The sequence below is a fragment of the Malania oleifera genome, chromosome 3, assembly GCF_029873635.1.
Source record: "Malania oleifera isolate guangnan ecotype guangnan chromosome 3, ASM2987363v1, whole genome shotgun sequence".
NCBI classification, from domain to species: Eukaryota; Viridiplantae; Streptophyta; class Magnoliopsida; order Santalales; family Ximeniaceae; genus Malania; species Malania oleifera.
Genome location: NC_080419.1, coordinates 37,470,207 through 37,496,323, shown reverse-complemented (window position 1 = coordinate 37,496,323; position 26,117 = coordinate 37,470,207). Strand labels below are relative to the sequence as shown.

At 35.4% G+C, this 26,117-nt stretch overlaps 1 protein-coding gene across 10 annotated transcripts; it reads right to left on the bottom strand.

The window, feature by feature from the left end:
* Positions 1-827: 827 nt before the first annotated feature.
* On the bottom strand, positions 828-26,117 carry LOC131152022 (uncharacterized). Of its 10 annotated transcripts, none has more exons than XR_009135814.1 (4): positions 25,739-26,096; positions 15,173-16,293; positions 10,423-10,515; positions 828-1,047 (listed from the first exon to the last, which is right to left on the bottom strand). XR_009135814.1 is itself a non-coding variant. In XM_058103586.1 (4 exons), the coding sequence occupies exons 2-3, from the start codon at positions 16,173-16,175 to the stop codon at positions 12,228-12,230; spliced, it is 1,047 nt and encodes a 348-aa protein (XP_057959569.1). In that variant the 5' UTR covers positions 16,176-16,293; positions 25,739-26,096; the 3' UTR covers positions 5,978-6,328; positions 12,199-12,227. The 10 variants fall into 10 exon arrangements, 7 of the variants coding, with proteins under 7 accessions (XP_057959573.1, XP_057959574.1, XP_057959569.1 ...); XR_009135815.1 differs by lacking the exon at positions 828-1,047 and adding an exon at positions 5,978-6,328 and having other exon boundaries at positions 10,423-12,271; positions 15,142-16,293; positions 25,739-26,117; XR_009135813.1 differs by lacking the exon at positions 828-1,047 and adding an exon at positions 5,978-6,328 and having other exon boundaries at positions 10,423-12,271.

The following is a 26,117-nucleotide window of genomic DNA, read 5'->3' as shown; positions in this document are numbered from 1 at the left end:
CAATTGCGGACACCTTCCGGTAGTTTGGCCATAATTTTTTCTATAGAACTCCAAATTGGACGTTCTTGGTATCAACAGAAAGTTAAGAGAAAATCCCACAACTTTCATGTTTAATACTTTTTAAGATGAGAGCGGATTGGTTGATAAAATCGCTCATTTCCACTGTCCGGTCAACTAGGGCCTTTGAAAAAATATAGTTTTGCCTTCATTTAAGTTCAAAAACCCCTTAAAAAATCTTTGGTAAATTTAACATTTTAAATAAAAGATTTTTTATGTTTTTTGGAGGTCCCTAAGCTCAATCTATGGTCATTTTGAGTTTCAATTTAATTCATATGATATGCATGCACATACAACCCTAAATTACTATTACAACTTACAAAATAATAAATAAAGTCTTCCAATCTTTTGCTCCTCTAATTGTCCATAAAATACGCCTTAGAATATGATCGTTGGTGTGCATTCAAGGCTTCCATATTGCGTCTCTCATTTGTGTCTTCTGCATTATAAATTTGTTCAAAGCCTACACGCACACATGAGATGTTGTGATTTGTCATAATCAAAACAAGGATCGAACTCAAAAAGTCAACAAGCTTGTTTGAAATTGACTTGAACATATACCGACGCTCCAGTTTCAACCAAACCGCTACCGGTGAGTCCTCATCTATGACGTGATACAACACGTCATCAGCCAAACATAATGTGACGACCTCCTTAATTTCCACATTTTTTTTTTATAAAAACCAAAATCACAGAACTCAGCAGATCATAATCCACCTGAACTCGTGGGTACCAGAGATACATCAGAACATATAACGAAAGCTTAAACAGCAGGAAACATACAATCATATACATCTCATTATACCATACATTACAATATCAAAGTTACTACAACCATTGTATTTATATACACACAGTACACAACCTAAATGATATCTTAGGGTCATCCCACAAAATGCATCTGACCCTATCAAAACATTTACCCTTCTAGAAGGGCAGATCAACAGTACTAGATCAGTGGTGCTTTACCCGGTCTCCTATCAGGGGCTCCTGAAATGTTTATGAAATTCGGGGTGAGACACCTCTCAATAAGGGAAATAAACTAACACTAGTGTATAACAACATGAGTATTTCTGTGATACATATACATAACCATGAACATAACCAGTAAAATTGTATGTATATTTCTAGGAAAACAAGTATAATCAAAACATAGCAGAACATAATGGTTTCCATAACATAATTCATCTCATAAAAATAATAATACAAAACAAATATCCCTAGAAGGTTAACTGACTATTGTCATGTATTACCCCCACATGACTGGATAATATGGCCCGAAGGTGGGACCTGATAATGATTGGATGACCACTGTCAAGTCAAAAGTATAGTCTGTAAGTCCGATGGATCTGCCAGACCTGGTCCGTACACCAGGGGTGCTCACACACAACCATCTAATCTCACACCACTCCGTACAGCGGCGTTAACGCAAATATCATTATCATAATGACTATGGACACATAGCAGCGATACCGTGCAAGTGCTAGTCTACACCAAGTCAACCAAGTTCTAATATCATATAACATATATTGAAACTATGATACATGAATATGTCATATTATTAATTATCAAATAAATCATATCATTTTACATATATACGTCTATCATGAAAATCATCGGCCCGTACGCCGATATTTCACATTTTACCATAGTTCAGTCTATACGCCGGCAAATCATATCTATAGCACAACCCGTATGCTGGCAAATCATTTCCATAGCTCGGCTTGTACGTCGGCAAACATATAAAAATTTTGGCCCGTACGACGATTTTCCATTATAAAAACTCATATCTTGATCATGTTCTCAGAAAACAGTATTTTATATTAATTTTAACTCATGCCACACAAAACAGGTTTTTCATATATTTAACATACCATCATTTTCAGTAGCATTTCCCAAGTATAAAACATATATAAATATATTTATTTTCTTAAAGTCAAATGTAGCAATAATATACATATTATTCATAAAATACAAGCTTAGTTTATCCCCTTACCTGAGTCCTGAGAAGCCCTTAAGAGAAATACTCATGCACCTGCAGGGTTCTTCGCTCAACACCCTAAAAACGACATTTTTCAGAATTAAAGTTTAGTATTTCTACACATACTACACTTTCTACAACTATCAAGAAACCAAATACTGGGTAGAAAGTCTTACCCTGGATTTGGGATGGTTTCCAACTCAGCCTCACCTACGATCCGCCCTGGTAAACTTGGAGAGAAATTCGCCAAGAGCATCGTGGTAGATTCAGATCATCGAACCAGCGAGAATCCGACCCGAGATCGTAGAGAGAAGGTAGGAATGGCGTAGAGGAGAGAGAGAGTGTGAGAATTTCTAAGTTTTGTATGTTTAGATAAAGTTTTAGGCTATTTATACTAAGGGATTCGTCGACGAGTCACATCACATCGTCGACGAGTCCTTCAAAAAGTTTGTTGACGGATTTTAGACTTCCAAAAATCCTCTCTCGGTATCTTCTCATCGACGAGATGGAATTTCGTCGACGAGATCATGAAGTTTCGTCGACGAGGCCTGAAAAATTTCTTGGGATTATTCCATCCAAAATGCAACGTCATCAACGAACGCTTTGCGTTCGTTGACAAAGTCGGCTGCCTCCTTCTGTTCCTGTTTCCATTTCCCTTTCTTTTATTATTTAAATACCATTATTTTTCAATTCGTTACACATAATCTAATCGTGGAAATCACCTTTGCTTCAAGCTCCTTCCAACTTGCATCATTCATGTCGTCCAGCTTCTTTCCGTACAAAGCCTTTACCATCCCTTGCTGCATTAGCAAGTCCTTCACCTTTCGTTTCCAAAACCCAAAATTCCTAGTTCCATCAAACTTGTTCACATCAAACTTAATCGAAGAGACCCCAACCATTAAGAACCAATAGCTCTGATACCACTTGTTGGTGATTTCGCTCAACTCGAACACGCGCAGCGGAAGCACACAATCAAACACGAACATCAACAATCACTAGTGCAATCACTCGACGATGAAATACACTTAAGAAGCAAGCAAACAATAATAAAGAGGAGAAAAAACGTGGCTAGAACATGCAAAATTTACGTGGTTCGGCAATAGCCTATGTCCACAGGAGCAGCACTTGGGTTTTCACTATAATCAATGTCAAAGCTCATAAGCTTTGAAGCTTACTTGAAGCTTAATCCTATCTAGGGTTACATAATGATGTTTATATAACAATCTAATATGTACAGAAGAGTTATAATAAACCTAAACAACTTCTATAGCAATCCCCCAAAGGAAATCCCTCCGATTAGCCCAATCTACAAGTCCCTGATTTGAATTTACGTGATATGCGCCAACGGAAACTATCGACAGTTTGACCAAACCACCAATGATCTAGAGCAGAATAAAACACCTTGCAGCTACTACCTGAAACCATCGATGGTTACACACCAAATTGTCGACGATTTGCCCTCCATGGCTGCACCTTGCTTCTCTCCCTTTGTCCCTCACGTCATGTAACTTTCTCTAGTATATGTAATCCGCTCTGAACGTAAGCCACATCCCCAACATCCTTCAGCAAGTCTTTGGTTTGCCACAAATGCCTAAAGGTCTTTATTCTAGGGTTAAGCGCTAAAGCCCTACTTTGATACCAATTACTGGTCCAGGTAGGCACCCAAGAGGGGAGTGAATTGGGTGATAAAAAAAATTCTCCTTTTTAACACAATAAGTTCAATATTCAATCTTGTTTACTTGAGAATTGGATTGAATGCAAAAATGCATGCTTTAAGGAATAATTGATTCAATGCAATAATAATCAGAGTTTTCATATTATCAAGTTCGTTAAAAAGTCAAAGTATGAGAGGCACATTTACCAGTGCAACAACTCCTACTTTCAAAATGCAAATTCTCAAAGAAGATAAAGGAATGAAGTCTCTCTATTTTTTTTTTCACATAACTTTGCTCCACTCAATGTCTTTCGACAATCTAGACAAGTCTTAGATTAATGTCTTTTACTAGTTTTATAGAAATTAACAAGGATTTGAACAAATTAAATACAAGAATGATCTAGGTGAATATAGGAATTACAAAAATTAACTCAAACTCAACCAAGAGCAAGTTTTTAAAACTTTTTCTAGTCCCTCTTTTCTCAAGTTTCAGATATTATTATACCAAATTGCCCATGATGAGTTTTGGTGAAAGATTTCATCTGATTAAAAATGTGCAGCAACAAATAAAACTGATCAAAATTAAGGCAACAGGAGGACTTGTAAACCAAAATCAGACGGACTAAATCCACAATGACAGAAGTTCGACATATGTGATAATCCCAACCTTGTAAATCTATCAATTGTGTGTATCAAGGATAATGCATTAAAAATTAGAGAACAACTTCAAACTTGTAAAGGCCTAAAGGATGAGTAGTAGATCTTTTTTGTCTTTTATTATGACCTTACTTTACAAAGGAGTTTTAATTTAATTTTATTTTATTTTTTAGGCTAAATTTAGCTCAGAAACATTTACGTGTTGTGGGATGGGAGTGGGCAGGATTGCATAGGGGCATGCTCTAAGCGTAGAATGTTGGGGGAATAGAATAATAATAACCAAAAATAGAATTACAATGTGATAATTCCCCATTTTAACTAATAAAAGAATATGCTATGGTAAAAATATTGAACTAAAACTACAAGCATTTTGAAACAAAAATGTACCATGTCTTGGAATGTTCATACCAATTCATGGTTCACTAGGGCATTAGCTTTTTGTGGTAACTATGATTTTTCCTAATGAATGGATAATCGGGGAAAATAACTTTAATGGATGCCATTGCTTTAAATCTTGAACGAGATCAAGGATTAAAATATTAGGGACCATTCCATTCATGCCACTAATTTTCCTAATTAGAAAGCATTAGCTCAAGTGAACAAGTGGGGAAAATATATATTGATTGTGTAGCAAAATATCTAATTCCACTATTTTAACTTTTCATGAAGACCAAGGTTAGCAATACTATTTTCCTAATCAAAATGCATAAATTTAGGTGAACAAGTGGGGTGGGGGTAGGAATATATTTTGGTGAAATGAGAAGGTCCAATTACAAAAACCAAATAAACACTGAAACATGGCATAATAATATTCTAGCGCAAGCCTGTCCAAATTGTCTAGTCATTAGTCATATTTCATCACACCAAGCAATTAATTTATTAACCTGAAACAAGAATATTTCTATAATTAAACTCCTCCATGTGCCTTGATATGTCCTACAACTGTAATAAATAATGTTTGGTTTACACTTGGAACAAGTACTTAATTCAAAAAATGCTTTTCCAAACTATTTTTCTTTTTAGAGAATTTAAGTGTTTTTTAAAAAATATATTCTACTTTTAGATAAGTACCTTTCCAAAGATTTAATACACTTAACATTCTATGAAGACAATGACTAAACTAAGAACATAGTTTGAAACTCATCACAGATAAATTAGGTAACCAAGCAAGCAAAAACATGCACTGGTTGATTTGAAGTTTCTTCTGTCTTAGTGAGATCAGTAACTATGCAAAACCTTCTTCATGAAAACCCAAAAACAAAACATGTAAAGCTGAAAAGGAGAAAGAAAATGAGCCTTAGAGATGAAAATTGAGCCCCAAAGAGAGAGCAATCAATCCCTAGAGTGAATAGACACCGGGAATGAACTTGCGTGGATCAAAAATTGGCTAGAATCTGCAGAATGAAGATCGACGACCTAAGCTATATAGTTTGGGAGAGAGAGAGAGAGTTATGAATTTGTCAAGAATTGGTGACTACAAGGGATATGGTTAGAGGTGTGCAAATTTCAGTCCAAACTAAAATAACCGACAAACTACCTTACTTGGGTCCAATCAGTTCAGTTCCGAATAAAGTTTGGTTTGATTTGGTGGAGCATTTTAGAACCAAATATTAATCAGTTCGATGGTCGATTACATAGATATATGTTCAGTATTGAACTGAAAATTGAAATTTCCATTACAATAAATAAATATATTATTAAAATGACTTATAAGGGCCAAAACAAAATCCTTGTTTCCCACACCCAACACCAGCCCTGGCAAATAGATTACTAGGATTCCCCATCCCCATTCACCCGCCTAGAGAATCGCCTAGAGAATCAAGCCTTCTGTCCTTCACAAATCACCCTCGACCTTCATCGCCATCACCCCAATCAACCATCTCCCCCTTCCCCCTCAACTCTTCAAGAATCAACAATTCAAGATTCCATGCCACCACCTCTGGCCTCCCATTGTACTAGTACTTCAATTCTTCATTAAACTGAAAAAGAAAAAAAAAATTGATTTTCCTATTTTTATCACCAAATTGACTGATTGAACAAACCTTGATACAGCCCAGAATAAAGCAATTTGCGTAGAGATCTGTGTCTTTTGGGGGGGAGGGGAGGGGTGGGGTAAAAGAGGAAGGAACGAGATGCTCATTCCCATGGAAAAGAGGTGGAATATTCATACCAATGGCGAAAGGAATGTTCATTCCAAAGGAATTTTGATTCCCATCTCATATCATGCAACCAAACATAAAGGAATTGGGATTGGAATTCAGATTCCATTCCAAAGTCGGCTCCTTCCAACCAAGCAAGTTGCAAGTAATAAGTTGAAAGGGTTTAAACGAACAACATATTGTGAGATGTAATTTTGAAAACCATGGTTGTCACCAATAAAATATATATATGAGATAAAAATTCATAAAGAGAATGAGATGCGAAAACAAGAAAATCCAAACGATTGATCAAAAGTGAGAATCCTTTTCCTTGTCTTTTCTCTCTTCTTTTTCTTTTTAATTTATTTATTTTTTGAGTTTTTCTAGGCAATCAAGAACATGAATACAGTCCCAAGGAGTCGTAACACATCTGTAAAACAGTTACTTTTGTATTACATTTGGTTGGCCATTTCCAGCAGCAAAGATTGAAACAGAATACATCCAAAAAAAAAAAAGGGGGTCATCAATAAAATCTTCGTTTAAAATGAAAATGCAAGTATGAATTCAACCCAAAAATTTGTGACATGCAAAAACAAGTTATCACTTCTATACTGCAATTGGTTGGCCACTCTCAAGTCTAAAGACTATAAATAGTAGAGATTAAAGCTCCTGTTGAAACCTTTACTTGCTAAATTTGCAATCAGATTGACGAAGGATCATTATCATAAGCACCATTCACCTTTTCTTTCACTCAAATCAAGAGTCAAGAAAGTACTTCACAATCAAGATCATGCACTGAAATATATTAGCCAGAAAAATCATGCATATTTACAAGGACACCAACAAAAAGTCCAACTCCAGTTTGGATTACAGAGAGGAAAAAAAAATTTAACAAAGGGAATTAAAAAAGAAAGGTTGAACACCCATTAAAATCCATGAACCTTTTTTAATCAGATCCAGTCGTACAATTAAGGAAACAATAATCCTAGAAAAAAATAAAAATAACAATAAATATTTTTAATCCCTCAGCAATCTGCTTATCAAAGATACTCCTTAAATAGCTCCAAAAGTAGAGTTTGTCCATCTCATTCTCATACATGATTTGTTTGAAGTGACCAAATCCAGTCAATGACAACGTGATATCATGTTCAATGCTTATTAAGGAAGAAACGACAAGTGCAACAATGTCATTGCCTAGATAATAGAAGATACAAATCTATGAAATTAGCATGGTTACCTCAAGGGATTCCAGCCCCACAAGTGTGAGTTGAAAAGTTTACCATTGCATTGACCAAATCACCTCAGGGAGATAGATTCCTCCAAGCTTTCTCTTCAATTTCATGAGCAATCCCATTCATGTTCTATACTTGACATTGCTACTTCCCACTAAATCTTGGGATGGTTGTGAAACAAATTCTCACTCAAGTCTCACTTTGCATGAATGGATCATAATACATTTCCATCGATAAACAATGGAATCAAAGGATGAAGGTTTATCTCGTCATAATTATTAACTAGCCAAATAACTCGCACTACACAGCAGGATTTGTAAAATGCTAAAGAAAATAATTAAATGTAGTTTATTGGGAGTTTTAGGAACAAATATCATATCTTATTAATTTGTAGATAAATATATATTGCAACTTAAATGTGACATTATATATTCTATGACTTGATTAAAGAGGATTGCCAAACAAATCCCTTCTAATTAGTTTACAACCATAATATCATTCCAATTTTTGACCTGCAAAAGATAATTAAAAACATATGGTCAATTATAGCTTTCTTTTAACATAAATAATATTTTCATCTAACATAATTTTTGGTACATTGGAATGTCATGCAAGTGGAATGGGGTGAAAAATTAAAAGGCGAATATATGAAATCATAATGACCAATTTAATTGTATTCCAGTCCATTCCTGCGTATGAAAACAAATCATTACTGTTGTTGAGAAGGAATGTTTTGTTTAGTCATGGGTCCAGGATGATTTTTCAAGTAGTTGTGATCTTCATTTTTTTTCCCCTCAGATGCCTTTTGTTTCTGCAGCACGTTCGAGTTGAACTGCGACTCTATAATTTTCAGATATGTGCATTTGGATCATACCTTTGTAATTTGGTAGGGTCTGTTCTTAGTGCTTCTAGTCAAGTACGACAAAATAGGAGTGAAGTGCTCATTAGGCATACAAAAATTGAAATAGATTGATATTCAAGGGTATTTGTATATATTTAAGTTGCTTAACCAGTGCAAAACACAATTTGATCATTAGTGTACCAATCAAGTATTTAGAATAAGATTTAGGAATAGTTTAAGAATATTAGTTTGAACCATAGTAATTGCTTGAGGGCTACATATAAATAAAGAAAAGCTAATTAATAAAAGTGACTTACAATTGGCAATAAGTACTGCAAAGTCACCATTGATTGTAAGTTTAATCTATTTCACAAAATTAAATCATATAATTGATGCACACACTTGACTACCACCATGTGAATCATTAGGTGAACAAATAGATGTACAGTATGTTTGAAATAAGATATGAGTATGAAAGAACAATTGCACTTGGGGAGATATAATTCACAACCAAGTCTACAAAACAATACTTAATAACTATTTTTCATCTTGTTCCAGTGATGTTCAAATGAAAATAGTAAGAAACCCAAAATGTTTAACATTGCTGGTCATCGCAACTTAGATTTTGTACTAAAAAAAATGACTTAAGAAAAAACAAAAGAAAATAAAATACAAAGAGAACTTATCATGCTCCCTCCTCTGTGCCATGTCATGAGCCACCACATATGATGCAAGCACAAAATGCATAAATTTTTTACTTCTATTGTTTAAAAATTTTTGTCCATGAGTCAACATGCATGGGTTAAATAAATTCACAAAGAGGTGAACTCAAGTACTACTAAATTAAGGAAGAAACGTGTGTTTTAAGTGCAAATATGGCATCCAGCTTTTGATAGAATACCAGATCGGCTTTTGGAGGTCACGGTAAGGTTGTTGCCGTGTGACTTAGACATCACGGGTTTGAGGCGTGAAAACAGCCTCTCGGAAAAATGCAAGGTAAGGTTGCGTATTATAGACCCATTGTGGTCTGCCCCTTTCCTAGACCCCACATAGGCAGGAGCTTTGTGCACCCGGCTGCCCTTTCTTTTTTTTTTAAACCAGATCGGCTTTTGAAAGTCCACTTTTAGTATAGATATATTGCAGTACACACAGTGGTGACTGACGCATTGTTTGTTTTTGTGGAGACTGTTAGGTTGTTTTGTGGTGCATCTCCAACCCCCCAAAAAATGATTCTGAATCTTGATTTTGGCTTCACTGGAAATGTTGATAAATATCACGTAGTTACCCTATTTAAAAAACTACTCCCTCTTCATTGACCCTAAGAAGAAATTGAAAAACAGACGTAAAAAATTATAGTATAAATTGTATATTTGTTGTTGAGAAGTAGAAAGATAATGTTTTTTAACTAAAGCACAACACAGACTAATATGGGTATTCATGATTAAATTATTATATATAGTCCATGGAGTCTGATCTTCAGGAATATGCAGAAAGCAGGGAAAAAAAAACAAACAACATATATACATGATGAAGAGTGAAAAAATATAATTCGGAAAGGCAAGACAATACAGAGAAGGCAAATAAATAGGAAATTAGAGTGGAAGCTAACATCTTCCTTTCACAAACTGAAAATAGCCACATCCTCTACCCTTCACAAATAAGACTAACAAACATGGACTGATTTGGGTATTGAGAATTAAATTTTTATACAGTGCATTGAATATAGAAAAATCACATGCCCAACGATATGCAGATAAGAGGGGAAAAGTACCAATAACATATCAAGGGTGAACAAAAAAATTTAGAGAAGATAGAAAAATATGGAGAAAGCAAATAAGCAGCAAATTTAGAGTGGAAGTTACCCTCCAGCATTCAAACAGTCATGTTCACTTGCCCCCTTCTCCCCTCCAATACAAAAACAAATCTCCTCAATACCTACCCAACCCAAAACCTGACTGGAAAAAACACCCAGCACCGCACCCAAGTCACAAGAAACCAAATACACATGTTAATGAATGTAACTAAGAAAAAGAATGTACTATGCAGCAGGGTGGCAAGAAAATGAATGTAACTAAGAAAAAGAATGTACTTGGTTAAATGGAAAGATTCTAACAAGTTTATTCCTAGATGATTAAATGTCCATTCATCAAATCATTTCAAATGAGTAAAAAAGGCCAGCAAAAAATTAAGTTAAGAACAACATTACCATTATTACATGTACTTGCATCCATTATATCAGAGAAGATCATACTACTATCAATTACAAATCACAAAATACAGTCACAACTATAAATCAAAAATATGCAGATTGGGTGAAAGAATGACTCACTCTTACTTTATATTTATATATATTACATGCAAAATGATATAAATTTACAAAAGGATATTGGAAAAAAAAAAAAGCAAGATTTAATCAACATATCATATCTACATTAAGGGAAGAATACACATTAATTCCTTTTCGTTTCAGTTTAATACGCATTAGTTCCTTTTCGATTCAGTTAGTATTAGTTCAGACATATCATAGCAGTTCTGCTAACATCTGAACCTGCAAACTAATTTTAGACGACTGATTTTTTTTTTGACTGCAAGCACGGGCTGGCAGCATAACAAATCAAATTCAAGCAGCACAAGGAAAGGCAGATCCTTTTACGACTGAACAAACAAATTAAAGATATCACAAATGGAAAACAAATTATTCCCACAACTCTTCGTTCAAATGCTATCAAAGTTACCATGATTTTTTTTCCGCTCTTTACAATGGGATTGGTTCGTATCCAGGCATCCTAATCGAATGGTTATCTAAAATATTGTAAAGTGAAATTACAGTCCAAAGAAGACTGGCCAGATCAAATGTTTCTTGAATGCTAAGCCATAGCAAAATTAATAGACTTCAGATCTAAAAAGGTAGATGAGAAGCAAAGCTAACATTTTTTTCAAATTGAACCATATTTACACATTATATACAAAAAAAATCACAAACCAAAATGATATTTAAAAATAAATAAAATCGAACAAACTAAACTAACTAAAGTCAGCATAGATCCAAGCCCAATGTTTTCACATTTTAAGCCATGCCGACCCAACTTTAACATGAAATCTAATACAGAATGTAAGCATAAGAAACTAAAACAAAACAACATTTAAATGTGGTGTTTCTTGGAAAATAGAACTGTAGCAAGCCTAAGGCATGTTCATGACACTTAGATATAAATTCCACTGAACTTCCCTTTACTCAACCCTGGGCCTGGACAATAATTCCATCCATGCACCAACTCATCATGACCCTAAGTTAGCAATGAAATACAAATATTGCAAATGAATAGCCACAGATTTCATAGAAAAGATAATACTATGGACTCCTGATAATCAATGTAAATTAAAAGAAAAAAACTTAAAATATATTCAAAAAAACAATTTCTGGAAATTCCACCAAAGCCCAAGGACCGACAGACAAAATTAACACAACAGAAAAATATTAACATCCTTCAAACTAACAATGCATGCACTAGTGGAATGTAATATTTCAAATATTCGTACTTTATTTTTCCAAGGCCACAACCAAAACAAATGAACCACAAATACCTTATTTTTGAAGAAATTTATTTGATAAACAATAATTGTAATTTGTAACTAACCAAATTTCTCGCAGCTATATCTCCATATCCTATTCCATCAAAGTCTTCAATCTACTTTTTCCCTGAGAATAACCTACATCCAATGAAGCTCAGTCATCAAGGAAAAAGAATTTTTTTCCCCCAAAGACCACATTCCAAGGCTTATTTGTATAGCTAGCAAAAATGCTTCCATGAAATTAATATTCTAAACCCAAAATAGCATCATGCACTTTCCAAACATATAGATGGAGGCTTACAATCTAAAATTAAACAGTAGTTCAAATTTGAACCAACCAAAGAAATAGATAAAATGCACTACTTTTAAAGGCATGATTCAAATAATTTGGGACTCATTAATACGATAACAACATGCTTAAAACACAAACAAAATGTAATAATATACATAAATGCTTTGTAAAAAAAAGATACATTAGTTAAGAAATCTTAATCCGTAAACAATTTAAAATATGAAGGTTCAAAGCATGATTGTAGTTTATGGAACACACTAAGCATGGTTGTAGTTTATGGAACACACTAAGTAGAAGACCTCGATAAAACTATATTCATCATAACAGTATTTAAAGAACCATGCTAAACTCAAGCATAAAACCGGGAGCATCTACTGTCACTAGTTTTTAAAAAATTTGAAAGCAAAAGGCAAAAGGCAAGTGATAAGAAACACTTCCTGAACCCTAAAAGAACATCATATTTTTTTGGAAGTTTAATTTTCGAGGAACAACACAGTGGATAGTTGGAGACGTATGAATCTCTATAGAGGGCTTTAACCAAAACCATAAGAAAATAAGTAAATACACTAAGAAGAACAAAGGACTCACAAAATCCTCACACATCCAGCTCATATTCTTTAGAGGGAGCACCAAGCACAAATGGAAGGCATCCAGGGCAGCATAAAATAATAGAGCTACAAGGGAACAAACAAAATCTTTTGATGCACCAAATCTCCTGAGAACAAAATCTTTTGATGTTGCCCTCTCTCTACTCCCCCCCCCCCCCCCCTTCTCTCACTCTCTCTCTCTCAAATCAAAATTGGGAAAGAACACATAGCATAGAACACACAGCATCAACTAACCACAAAGAATACCTGAACAAGAAGGAAGCAAGACCTGGACTCCACACAGCTACTGAATGCCAGAACAGATGCAAACTGGATGATTGGAAGCCCAAAACACAATCTCAAATCTAACTCCAAAATAATTAATAGAAAGAATGGCATATTAAGTATCAGACAATGATAAGATGAGAATAATAACCTCCTCCTTCAGAATGAGTACATCGAAAGATGAGAAACCACGAACCACTCGCAGTCAAAGCACGTCCTCAACTCAAATTTCACAACCTCCAAAGAGAGATAGAGAGCTGGCTCTACGAGCAAGTAAACAGTACAAAGAGAGCCATACCCTCAAACAGTGAAACAGTACGTTTCACTGCTCACTACTCAACCCAAATTTGAGAACCATCGAAGAAAAAGGCAGAGCCAGATCTGGGAGCTGATAAATCGCAGTGAGAGCAACCATACCATCCAAAATAGACAATTGTACAAAGAGGAAAGTCTGGCAGATGCAACCGGGCCAAAAGCTACAAAGGGAATTTCCTCAGGCAGAAGGGCATACCAAACCCAAGAGAAGACCACATGTTCTGCCCCAAACCCCATGCGAGGCTCATGTATTCCCAGAACACACATCAAGATAAGACGACAGGAGTTCAAAAATCATATATAGAATAGATCATCAATCATTTTTAAGCCTGTTGTTCATGACATGACAATCTTCCTTCTTCCACTTAATCAACTACATTACTATAATTTCCACGCCTTCAAGTCCAAGTGTCCAACAAAAAAATCAAAGACCCTATCAAAGACCCAATCTCAAAAGAATAGGATTTGGGAAACCATAATCAGACTCACCCTCACAAATATTCTGCTTGGAAAACAACTTCCATATACAAACACCATTGCTAGCCCCACAATAACTATATTGAAGAAAAAGAGAAGTACAATGCAGAAAAAAGGAAATACTCCTAAACAATAAGGAAAACTAAAATAGTAAAGATTATAAATCCCACTACTTATCAAACAATGATGCTTCTCGAAAGGCTGCACAAGCAAAACACTGTAAAGAGGCTAAAGAGATCATAGTGCTCCATGACATTTTTTTGGATAAACAAAGGACTATATTAAAAAATGAAGAGAAAAGAGGCACAAATGTCATCCCAAAAAAAAAAGAAAGGCTACTAAACAAATAATATCAAGGAAACACAGCATTAAAACTTGTGTCATGTTTCTTCATTATTGGAAGGCTCCAAGTTACATTTACAAGCCAATACTTTTCTTGAATTCTTTGACACCGTGTATTAAGGTTAATCTCTTTTGAAAAACTGTTTTGTACGTGAGAGGCACCACCTTCATGCTCTTTAACGAATTCTATCTTTGCTTTAAAAATGAAAAAAGGAACAAAAAATGATTTACATAAACCCATTAACAAGCCAATTTTAAAATTTCAATCAATAAATAGAGTTCTTATTGCAGCAATTTGCATTCTTCAAGCAGAATGTCAGCCAGCTATTACCATCTCAAGCTGGTTAGGCTACAGTCGACAAGATCATTGCAGCAGTAGTATATTCCATGTGATAACTAAAGACATAACTCATCATAATAATCAGGCTAACTCAAAGTAATAAAAGTTATCACAGAAACAACAAGACTCAGATTCCTATTAGCTAATAGAAAGGAAAATGCTTAGTATTGATTGAGAAAATGCAACTTTCTAAAGAGATGTCCAAGAAACCCATCAACAATGAGAAACGAAGGTCATCCATGACATAAAATTTCAAACAAAATAAAAAGCACTGCCCATACATAGAATCATGTCTTATCAGACTTCTGACCTGCCATTAAGAAGGAAATATCTAAACCAAAATGTGGTGAAAAAAACAGCAATTACTTGCCTAAAAAATGAGAGACTAAATCCTCATGCACCTGCTTCAGGAGACCTGATTTGCTGCTGCAATTCCTCATCGGCCTTTCTAAAGAACTGGTCCCAGCCACTATCGGGGTTGGTATCCAAGTAATCATAGGGAACTGCAGTCTTCAAACCTGGTCGAACAGCACACTGGCTCTCAACAATTCTAAACTCCACATCATCCCTCTCTTCCCTAAACTTTTGCTCCAATTCTTCCCAATCAAATAGCAACGACAGTGTAAAGGCACCCCAAGGATTAAAATCAACAAGCTTTACCCGCTCATCATTTGTGATATAGACATCAAATACATAATTTTCCAATTCAAATCTAAACCTCACATTATCAACAAAAAATTCCCAAATCAAAGCTTCAATATCATTTTTCTTTTCAACAAGTGCTGGATAAAACCCAGTGACCTCACGTTGGGAAATTCCAACCAATTTCTTTCCCCATACAAAGCAGCGAAACTCCATTTCTGGGCGAAGCAAGGGATACCACTTGCGAAGGGCAAGATAGAAAATTGCAGGCCTTGATGATGTTTTATCAATGCAAGCATCATATGCATGGCATAGATCATGTACCAATGAATCAGATGACCGCAACAAGAGCACAATCTCACTGAAAGAGGAGCATCGGAGAGTTCCAGTAGTGCTAATCCAAGCCGAGTCCTTTGGTGCACTCCAATTCAGTTTAGGGAAAATTGCACCACCAAGTGAGTCGATTGAGTTTTTAACCTTCAATTCAAGATCTGGAAAAGAAGGAGGTGATAATGATTTCTCTGATTCATCTTCAGATCCTTCAGATACTTGGCAATCTTCCTCGTCCAAAGGGTTGTGGATTCTATTAGGCAGGGCATCATCATTTGAAATGGAAAGCGGAAGAAGGAAGGGCCCCGAATCATCTAGAAGGTATTTGACAAAAGACTCTGGAAGTTCATGAATTTGGGTTTTAATGGAAACAGATTTAAATTTGGGATACCATTCTTGAATCTGGCATAGGTTCACTTCTTCTTCCTTCATTTTAGCAATAACAAGAACAGATCAAATTGATGCTTTTTTGGGATGAAATTGAAGTCCCTTGCAAAATGATGCTTCTCAATGATGCAAAAATTGAAGTCTCTCACAAAATGATGCTTCTCTGTAATAAAACAATTGAGGTCATTCATTCTTACGACAGTACAACATTCAAAAAATATAATCAGCATTATGGCACTGGTTGAACCAATGCCATACTAACTAAAAATAATGGCAATAATTCAAGTGCCCGCATGTAACATCTTACCACACTACCAACTAGAACTTCATCAGTGAGGATTCCAAAACATGCTTTCTAAGTATGAATTTTAAACGCAAAAAGCTAAATCCCTCAAACCAACATACTGCAATTTTCAGATGGCTTGCAAAAGACTTGATCAAACTTCCTGCTCAGCCAGCCAACTCTACAATTATAAAACAACTCCATTTTTTTCAGCAGGGAATATTCCAGAAAAAGGTTTTCTCCATTCAAACAGAAATTCAAATCTCAGGAGATGCCTCAGAGAATGAAATTTTCCAAAATAAAATGGTTGGGGAAACTGTTTTCCATTGAAACATGGACCAATAGCATTCAGGAATTGAATAGAATACAAGCCAAGAAAGATGTGTCTCAAAAAAATATGTTTGTGTTGGAAATGACTTGGAGGAGACAACTAACCCTGGAGATAGAAACATTTGCTTTACACCAATTTTGATAGACAACTAATCCTGTTGCTTGAATACCACATTACATGCATATATGGCAGGATCATCCATTCATCCCAGTGGCTTACGACATCTTTTCATGCTTTATTTATAAAAAAAAAAATGCAAGCTCTAGCCAATGATGCAAAAGTCCCGATAATTGATGGGCACTAGGGCCTTGAAGCATTTTTCAGAAGCTAACAATTTTTTCCCAATTAGCATAATTAATTCCATTATGGTGAAAATGATGAATAAAAGGATGAAATGAAGGTGTGTTTGCTAATACAAAATGAAAAAACAACCTAGTCTGCACCCAAAAAAAAACATTCCCAAAACAAATACAATTCCATAGACAGTAGATATAGAAGGCACCAATACCAATGAGGGATATGGATACAACATGATACTGACATGGCAATACAACAATTTTGTAAAAACAAGGATAAGAAACAATGTTAGTTAATTAATATAAAAATATATATTTAGGCATATTTTCCCTTTTAAGTGAAACATATTGAAGTAATAAGCATTATTCATGCTCAATTATGAGTTGCATAATCATTGACAACCCTCATAATAAAGAACTCAATGACGTCCATCATTCATCAACAATCAAAAAATGTTTGAAGGCTTTTAAGCAAAATACAAAAATATTTGTCCAACTACAAATCTAATCAACACAATAAGTCATAAGACACCCATCAACTATGCATCATCATTTTCACTATCACCGTCTCTGAAAAACACGGTCTCCATATCTACTAGAGCCATGTGATATGGTTCCTACTATCCCTGTCCTGCATCTACCCTCCTAATAAAACTAGCAGGCCCCCTTTTAAATTTTGATTTTTGAAACACTGAAACATTAATATCAATTTTGTATTTAACCACCAAACCGTCAAAAGGTCCCAAACATGAATTTTCTGCTGGGCACTTCAATAGTTAAATCATATTACGTGAATAGTAGAAAACGGGTGAGGAGATCCTAGCCTTTCCAAAAACAGGAAGTAGCTCCTTTCTACCAAAACAAAATGTGCCCATAAAGTCCGTTTAGCTTGGAGCATTAAAAGGGTCTATTTCGGAAATAGCTCGTTTGATTTTATTATCCTATTGGGTCCCCTAAAATTAAGAGGGTCAAATTGGATTGTTAAAACGTTAGAGGAAGGAAGCTTTGTATTATTTCTCAATTTTCTTGGGCCATTTTGGAACTTGAAAAATATGAAGGAGAAGAAATAAAAATATACAAAATCCAATTTATCACATTTGGTTATTAAGAAAATTAGAAAAAAAAATTAAAAAAATATATTAAATTAATGAATAGAAATTTGGTTTTATACACTATTCACTTTCCAAAAACAAGTGCGTTGAAGTGAGGACCCTTTCCTTTTTTCTTCCTACTAACAGATTGTAACTCTTCTTCTTTCTCCTTTCCTTTATCTTTTAATTTATTTAAATCCTCCCTGCTCTTTTGAGCATTTTCATTCCTATTAACATCTGTATTACCATGTGCTTCTCCATTATTCTCAGTTTTTCCTTCGTTTATGATCAATCTGTCAGATTGCTTACCCTGTACCCATTGTTCTGATCATTCCCTACAGCTACACCTGCTTTGGAAGTATCTACTTTATCTGGGCCAGTACACAATAGGATAGTAGAGGTATCACAAATCACCTTACTTTCACCTGACTCCTTCTTATCATTCTTTAATGCATTGGCATTACCTCCATCATCATCTACTAGAGGGATATCATATCTGTTTATTTCCCTGTTTTCTGATGGGTCATCAAAGTCGAGTTCTGAATTGCCAGCTTCTGCAATAACTCTGCCACTTTCTAGTTTACCACCTTCCCTTAGCATCACTTTGCTGTTATCTAGAATATTTGCAACTTCATTTTTGATACCTTGCATTTCCTTCTCTTCATTTGACCTCTGCACAGTCACTTTAGGTCTATATTGAACACCTACAGACCTTTTGGGCACTACCCTGAGGTTACAGAAAGCTACTGAGTGTCCAATTGCCTTGCATTTAGAGCAGAACCTCGGTAGTACCTCATAAACAATCTCCTGGTCAATTTCTATATCATCAGGTAACTGGATCCTCATTCTGTATTTAATTTCCTTAGCTACATCTAACTCTACCATAGCTCGGGCATAGGAGATCCTAGCCTTGCTAGTGGTCAACTTGTCCATGCATAATGGCCTTCCTATCTCAGAGCATATTCTCCCTATTGCACAAGGGTGCCATAACTCAAAGGGAAGATACTTCAGTTGAACCCAAACAGGTACAACAGTTCTGTGTTCTATTCCAAACTGAAAATATTTAGGCATTTTCTTCAGTATTAAAGTTCTCCCATAGACAGAGTAAGGGCCATTCATCAGAACCTCATTGAGGTCATCTTCATCATGAAAAACACTATCCAGCCTTTTTCATGCTGAATAGAAACCACTTTCACTTTCCATGCTCTTAACAAGTTATTGAAGGCTACCTTTCCCGGGAATTTACCAGTGAAATACCCCACCAAATGTACGTTAGTAATCCTCTCTGAGTTGTACATTTCATCCACTGCAATACGAGCTTTATCTCCACTTGGTTTGAACACTGGCAAAGGACCACAGTTAGCAGGGGCCCAGTTATTCGCAAACAGCTCAGTCCATGGAATCTCTTTATTGTTTCTCCAGATCGTTTTCCTTCCCAGGTTGCCAGATTGCTCCTGTTCATTCACCTCTGGCTCAGTAGGGTTGTCTTCAGGGCATTTGCTAACATCAGGGCTTTGAGCACTGTCACGAACCAAAGCCACAACATTACTGGAGTTATTTGTGTCCATCTCATCAGAATCTGATGGTTCTTCGTCTCCCCACCTCTTCTTTGTGTCTTCAGCATTTCCACCACTTTCCTCCTCTTCATTTTCTGGGCAACTTGCCTTAGAGGGACCCATGTCCGCCATCGGCATATCATTCGACCCGACGGACAACCATTTTCCTTCTCCCCTTGTTGATTACAACATATTTTCATCTCACTCAGAACTCAACTGTGATGGTCATACAACTGATCTTTTTCAACATCCTCCTTCGAAGTTTCAGTCTCCTGCTCTACATACATACCCCTTTTGTGCTGGGAGAGACCTTAACAGTTCCTCCAAAGTTTTCAGTGAACTCGAACCTTCATTGACCTTTTAAAAAGCCATTTTTGACAGCCTTTCGAATTCTGCCATGATCTCACCATGCTTTTTCTTAGCCCAATCTATTCGATTACCTCCTTTAATTTCAATATACTTCAACGCATCTTCAATCTCCTGCTTCATCTCATATTCCAAATCCATTTTCCTCGCAGCCCTAGGTGCATTACGCTGACCCATTGCTGCGCAGAAAATTCAAATTTCAAACCTCCTGAGTGAGCAGGAAAAGAGAAATTGAACAAACAACCGCACAAAACCACGATTGGAGGCTGAGAATCACCCTCAGCCTACCCACCGCACATAGATGCGCCTCACTGCACCACTTGAAGGTTGCCTCGCCTCAACCTTGATGAGGCGTTAGCTTTGTCGCCCCATTGCACCTCGCACCTAGGCACGCCTCACGTAGGGGTGAGCATTCGGGTCAATTCATTTAATTAATCGAATTAACCGAAAAATTTCGATAATAATCTCATTAACCGAACCGACCAAAATTTCATTTTTAACCGAACTCAAAACTGACTGAACTGAATTTCGGTTAACTGATTTTAATCGATTTAATATTATAATATATATAAAATATAAATTTTTAATATATATAAAATATATATAATATATATAATTTTAATATATACAATATATAAAAAATAAATAAAATTTTAGTATATATATAATATATAATATATAAAATATTTTAATATATAATATATATAATTATTTATTATTAATTTATACTATTCAGTTAATTTGATTAATTGAATTAACCGAACCGAAAATCAAAAACTGAAATTCAATGAAAATGAAAACCAAACTTAACCGAATAAATTTTTAACTAAACTGAACAGACCGAATTTACTCGGTTAATTCGATTTAACCAAATTATGCTCACCCCTAGCCTCAGGCGTGCTTTTGACTACTATGTCGGTTATGAACCAAAAACAAAAAACTAAACAATGAAAAAATTATCATAAAGGCAAGTAGGCAACTATTGAATTGATATAATACCGGATTGTTTCTTGTCTCTTTTTAGAGCAGCCATGCTTAAGCCAAACGGCCCTTCAACGTTTTTGAACTTTTTCAATTGTCGATCAACCTTGATCCTTGAAGCAACATCCAGATGCTTTTTTTCACTAGTGTTATATAGACCAATTTTGACTTCCATGTCTGCATTAAAGCCATCACTATATTGGAACCTACAAATAAAAGTGATAAAGATAAATGCATAGGTAATAGGCTTACCACTCACACAACATGTTATCAAATTGATTTAGTTTTTGGACAATGCAACTTACCTCGGATTAAGGAAATATCTTGCTACATGAAGGTGCCTATGGAGTTGCAAATCCCATCTCATATCAATGATGTTCCAAATACAATCATACTTGGTCTTTTGATGATTAAAGTTTTAGGCAATTTGTTTTTTGCTCTATCCATGGCTTCATATATATATCCTATTCCCAATTTTGCATCACCATCAATAAGCTAAACATCACTTCAACTTTTTAAAACTTTTCCAATTGTTGATCAATCTTGATCCTTAAATCAACATCCAGATACTTTTTTTCACTAGTTTATATAGACCAATTTTGACTTCCATGTCAACATTAAAGCCATCACCATATTAGAACCTACAAATAAAAGAAGTGATAAAGATAAATGCGTAGGTAATAGGCTTACCACTCACACAACATGTTATCAAATTGATTTAGTTTTTGGACAATGCAACTTACCATGGATTAAGGAAATATCTTGCTGCATGAAGGCGCCTATGGAGTTGCAAGTCCCATCTCATATCAATAATGCTCCAAATACGATCATACTTGTTCTTTTGATGATTGTTTTAGGCAATTTGTTTTTTGCTCTACCCATGGCTTCATATATATACCCTATTGCCAATTTTGCATCACCATCAATAAGCCTCAAAACTTTCACAAGTAGGCTCACACACTTCAAGCAATATTTTATTGTTTGCCAAAACTTATCATCACACAATAATTTGGTCTCCATTTTCTTAGCTTCCAACCTCGAAGCATATTGACACATGGCCCACTCCTGTGATGCAAACATGACTTGAAGAGCAAGTTTGTTTTCATCAAAACTCTTCAATGTAAGAAAAGATGTAGCAAACCTTGTAAACCCAACTCTCTTCAATTTTTTTTTTCTAGAAAACTCTCTAAACATGTTAAGCACCCATATATGTCCATAAATGAAGACACACACCTCCTTAGCTTTTTGAATTGTATTATGAAAGATAGGAAAATCTCCATTATCATGCAAAATTAAGTTGATGCAATAAGCTGCACATGGAGACCAAAATATATGTTTCCTCTTCTCCAACATAAGCCAAGGCACTATTCATCACCACTTGAACCACATTTTCCTGTCCAATCTCTTCTTCCACTAATGAGTCCAGCAATTCATACAATTTATAAGCATCCTTCACCACACTTGAAGTGTCTATTGGTTTGAGAAAAACCAAGCCACTAAGACTATTAACAAGAAATTTTGAGAGATGCATTTGTTTTGTGTTGGTCCATCCATCCGATATAAAAGTACATCTGGTCTTTACCCATTTTTCTTGTATTTGTCCATCATTTGTTTGACACTATCAACTTCTTTCTTCAAAAATGTGATTCTAGCCTTGTGATAACTTGGGAGCTTCAATCCCTTTCCATATTCCCCAACCATCTTCATCATTGATGCAAATATGGACTCTTTACCAAGTTGAATGGTGAAGCATGTCCATATAAAAAATGACGAATGCTTTGAACCACTGGCTCCCTAATTTTCACCAATGCATTCAATGTTTGTTGCTTAAACCCTTTCCCTTTTACTCCTTTGCCCTTACTTAAAAAAGCATCCATGGTGCCTCATCTTTGTCCTCCTATAATTTGAACTTCTTGTTCTTGTTCTCCAAACTCTTCTTGAAAAATTCCTTTTTCATTGTCAACATTCTTTGTTTTACTCCTTCCAAAAGATTCACAAATTTTTCCCTCACCTCCTCCGGACACTTCTTACAAGGAGCAACATGATCATGATCCCCCGCAAAATTATGCTTCATTCTAATTATCCCACCCCATCTTCCAAGCCCATAATAGTTGTACTTCAAGTGCACCCTATTATCATTCATTTGGGAACAATGATCCCATGTACTTCGCTCTTTGTGTTGGAAGTCTTTTTTCTAGACTTGGCACTTGAACTAGAAGCCATCTTCCCACACTAACACTCAAATAAGCACAAACTTTCCAAGTCAAATTTCAATTCTCAACCTACAAATAAGCAATGAATAACATATTCAAAAAAAGTAAGAAACAACTTAAGAAGTATAATATTATTATAAATATATAATACTACAACTATATTACTTAATACTTAGTTACTAATTTTTATAACTCTATATTTTGTACATTAATATATAATAAAATATAAGTATAATACTATAATGATTAATGAATAATTGAATATTATAAAATATCACAAAGTTCAATAGTGAATCGTCCATTATAATAAACTATTCATTATTCAATGGTTGATGGGAATGCAATATATTTAACATTTAAGAACGCATACGCTATATGCATTCTTCAAAAAAAAAATAAGAGAATGATTCAAGACAAGAAAATATTAATAAAAAATTGAATTTTGTGGTTTTTAAGACTGTATTTTAAGAGAATGTGTCATAAAAGACAACAAAGATTTGAACTTTATTGTGTTTTATATGAAAAAAATATTATTTTTTTAATGTATAGGCTTTCTCTAAAATTTTAACAACTAAAATAAGTAGAAAAAGTAAATTAAAAGTATAAAAAATGAACAAAAAATGTACAAAAAATGGAAGGAAGGCAACCAAGTAAAGTTATTAGTTACCTATCAGCACTAAGTCTTCTCGGCTTCTCCCCTATCACGGGACTCACAATTGCCGACTGGTTCTTACATGTATTTGTTGGATTTCATATTACCTAAATTTGTTCAAAATTTTAGGATAAAATTGAGCATATTAATTTCTCTTTTAGTCAAGTATAACCATATGCATGCATTAATCATTTATGACTCAGTTAATCCTTGGAATAAGATGCAATATAGTATAAAAATGGAGAATCAAAATTCAAACTCGAGGACCCAGCCAAACCCTAACCCAAACCTAATCTGAGTCTAACCAAACCCTGGTTGGACCAACCCCCAGACCCGTAATCCCACTTGTTTGGTTTGTAAAGAAAATGAAGGAAAAGAAAAGAAGAGAAAACAGAGAATGTGTGGACTGAGGGCTCGGTTTTGTTCAATTCGTGAGGAAACAATGAAAAAATAAGAGCAGAAAAGAAGGAACAGAGTGTAAAAGAGAAGTTCAGACTTCTGTCTGGTAGGCGAGAAAAGAAAAGAAGGAAAACTAAGAAATAATAGAGAAGACAGAAAAAATGAGAGATCAGAGGGATCATACCCGAGAGGGGGTCGCCTGTCCTAGTTAGGGTTTAGATCACCGCCGCCGGAGGCTCTCACTGCAGAAAGGCTGGCCGGAGCGACCCCTACAGCAGGGGAGTGGAGGATTCTTTGTCGTCCGTGAGCAAGTCAGCGCAGAGAACCTAGGGTAGGGTTCTCTACTGCGATTTCAATCGAGGGAGACAGAGAGACCGAGGGAGAGTGAGAAGAGCAGGGGAAAAGGAAGTGAAGGAAAGAACACCCTGTGAACTCCAGCCTTTCTATGTTCTCAAATACCGACTGAGTATGAGTTATCACTCAAAAGTTTTTAATTATTTTTTATTGTGGATACAAGTTATGCCTATTGTGTTGTGCTCAATATTTTGAAAGGTATATAAAATACAAAGCTATTTGATATTCTACATTCAAACTAAGTCAGGTAATTTTATTAATGTTGATTGAACCTTTAACGATTTTATTTTCTAATTTTTTACGGCTTAAATAATTTTGTGCATTTTTAATTTGCTCTTTCGGACTATGGGTACAAGTTATAATTACTATTTATTCTTATATGCCTCATCTAGGGGTGTGCAATCGGTCGGTTCGGCCAATTCAGCCAATAATCGAATTATTTCAGTAAACTCCACCACATAACCAAACCGACCAAATTGGTCTATTTAACCGAATCGGTACCCAATCGAACCGAATTGTCAGGTAATTCGGTTAACTGAATTTAAGCGAATAAAAAATAATAATTATGAGTAATTCTCCCTTAAAACAACTAAGTAATTCTCAAAAAACTTTCATCCTCCATCCTTTTATCTTCTTTCTATCCTTTATTTTATGCTTTTGTACTCAAAGAGAATTTTGCATCCACTAAAGAAGACAACTCATCAGACAACTTCTCAACACCAAAAAACTTTTCCATGATACGCAAACAAGGGTTATTGGTAAGAGCAGGGAAGAACCGAAGAAGAAGAGAACAGGGCACTGGACTTTGGGTACAACAAGAATAAGAAAACACAGAGATAAAAAAAAAATTTAAAAGGGACAAAACTCAAATTCAATGAACATTCAATTCAAACAAATATAAACAAATAAACAAAGAAACCCATTTTAAAGAGGAGACTGATCAACATGAATATAATAATTTGGTGGAAATATTCTCTCATACATTTAATAAAACACATTGTGCTCATCTTAGGGTATTGTAAAATTTCAATAAACATCAAACTGCAAAGACTTTTGAGTTTTGAACACAACGGAAAAATGAAAAACCTGAAGAACGGAAGGTCCGAAGGACTACTGCGAGTCTGCGAGAGTGCGAGCTACGAAGTTGGGAAGGTGGAAGCCGAAGTCCGAAGGGGAAGACTGGATCTGTCGATCTGGAACAGGAAGTTCGAACTCGTCGTCGCCGACTGCGTGTGAACTGCGAAGTGGGAACGGAACTGGGAAGGGAAGGCGAAGCTAAAGGGAATTGGGACTGAGAGTCATGGAGTGCCGGCTGCCGGCTAAGTTGCGACTCGCGAACTGCGAACTTGGGAAGGGAAGAGCCGAAGAGGGAAGAAGGAATAGAAGAGGGAAGACTGGAAGAGGCAAATGGGAAATTGGGATTTAGGAATGGCTGAATCCCGAATGGAACCCTCGCGGCCAACCT